This window comes from Cyprinodon variegatus, unplaced genomic scaffold (genome assembly GCF_000732505.1).
Source record: "Cyprinodon variegatus isolate N-32 unplaced genomic scaffold, C_variegatus-1.0 Scaffold755, whole genome shotgun sequence".
NCBI classification, from domain to species: Eukaryota; Metazoa; Chordata; class Actinopteri; order Cyprinodontiformes; family Cyprinodontidae; genus Cyprinodon; species Cyprinodon variegatus.
In genome coordinates, this window is record NW_015151208.1 from 388,350 (window position 1) to 389,417 (window position 1,068).

General features: G+C 40.1%; 1 protein-coding gene across 1 annotated transcript in view; it reads right to left on the reverse strand.

Annotated features, from left to right (window-relative positions):
- Window positions 1-1,068, reverse strand: part of oma1 (OMA1 zinc metallopeptidase) — a 17,696-nt gene that overhangs the window by 14,094 nt on the left and 2,534 nt on the right. Inside the window, exon 2 of the mRNA XM_015395724.1 lies at window positions 415-643. Coding sequence (XP_015251210.1) covers window positions 415-643 — 229 coding nt within the window. The remainder of the gene's footprint in view (window positions 1-414; window positions 644-1,068) is intronic.

A 1,068-nucleotide genomic window follows, 5' to 3' on the forward strand; every position in this document is an offset into this window, starting at 1 on the left:
TTAAAGTCTATTTTTCATACAAAACTAAAGGGATAAACAGGTATTGGCAATGGGTATGCTGGTCTGATGTTCATCTGAAAGAGGACCAGTTTCCACCTTTTAACAAATATATCTTTTTGAAGCCTCAAACAATAAATTATTTGTTCCATATGGTAGATTTCCGAGACCTTTTCAATCCACATGTTGTACGTTGGTCAGTCGAGCTTCAACCATTGAACTGTGATACATTAAAGAGCCACAATCAGTAATATTTGTAGAAGGTATTCTTTTTTTTCCTCTTCCAGTACTATCATTTGGTGAGTGTGGCTGATTCTTATTAGGGTCTGAGTAAAATGAGTATTAAGTATTTGATTTTAATTTTTGATAAGCTTGATCTTCTAAGTGTAGTGATTTGTGTTTCTGCTCATTTCTCACCACCTCTGAAGTCAGAGCTGCCAGCTCCATGTACTTATCCCTGCTGAACACCAGGAGGCGGAGCCGTCCTGTCACTGGGGACTCGTCCAGGTGTGTTAGGAGCAGAAGGGCCACAATTACCAAAGTAACTCCTGCCCCTGCTGCCAGATGCCAGCGGCGCCTCCGGATCCATTCATGCACGAGCTGTCGGCGGTTGTCTGGTAAAGCCACCCACCATTTCCTTACACTCCTGCACAGAAAGAAAAAACAGGCCTCCTGCAGTCATTCCACAATCACATATGGGCCAGTAGTGCTCAACACAATAACTCAGTCATTTACAGCGTCTTTTATGTTGGAAAAAATACCATCTTTTTGGCAAAGAATGACACAGGACTTATAAAATAGAGTGAGATCAAACATGTAATCTTCAAACAGGCGGCGGTAGGCCCAGGGTCTGCTCAATCCTCCCAAAGTGAGAACCAGAGCACCTGGTCCAGGTCTCACTTCTTTTGAGGCTTGAAAAAAGTTTAGATTCTATTATTCCAATTAAATTCACATTCTTATTTCAGCAGCAAACAGATGTCTACTGGTTAAATTATTTCATTTTTTTAAATGGCAAATTGCACTGGAACTTACCCTATAATGTTTTATAAATAAATAAAAATTGCTTTTTTA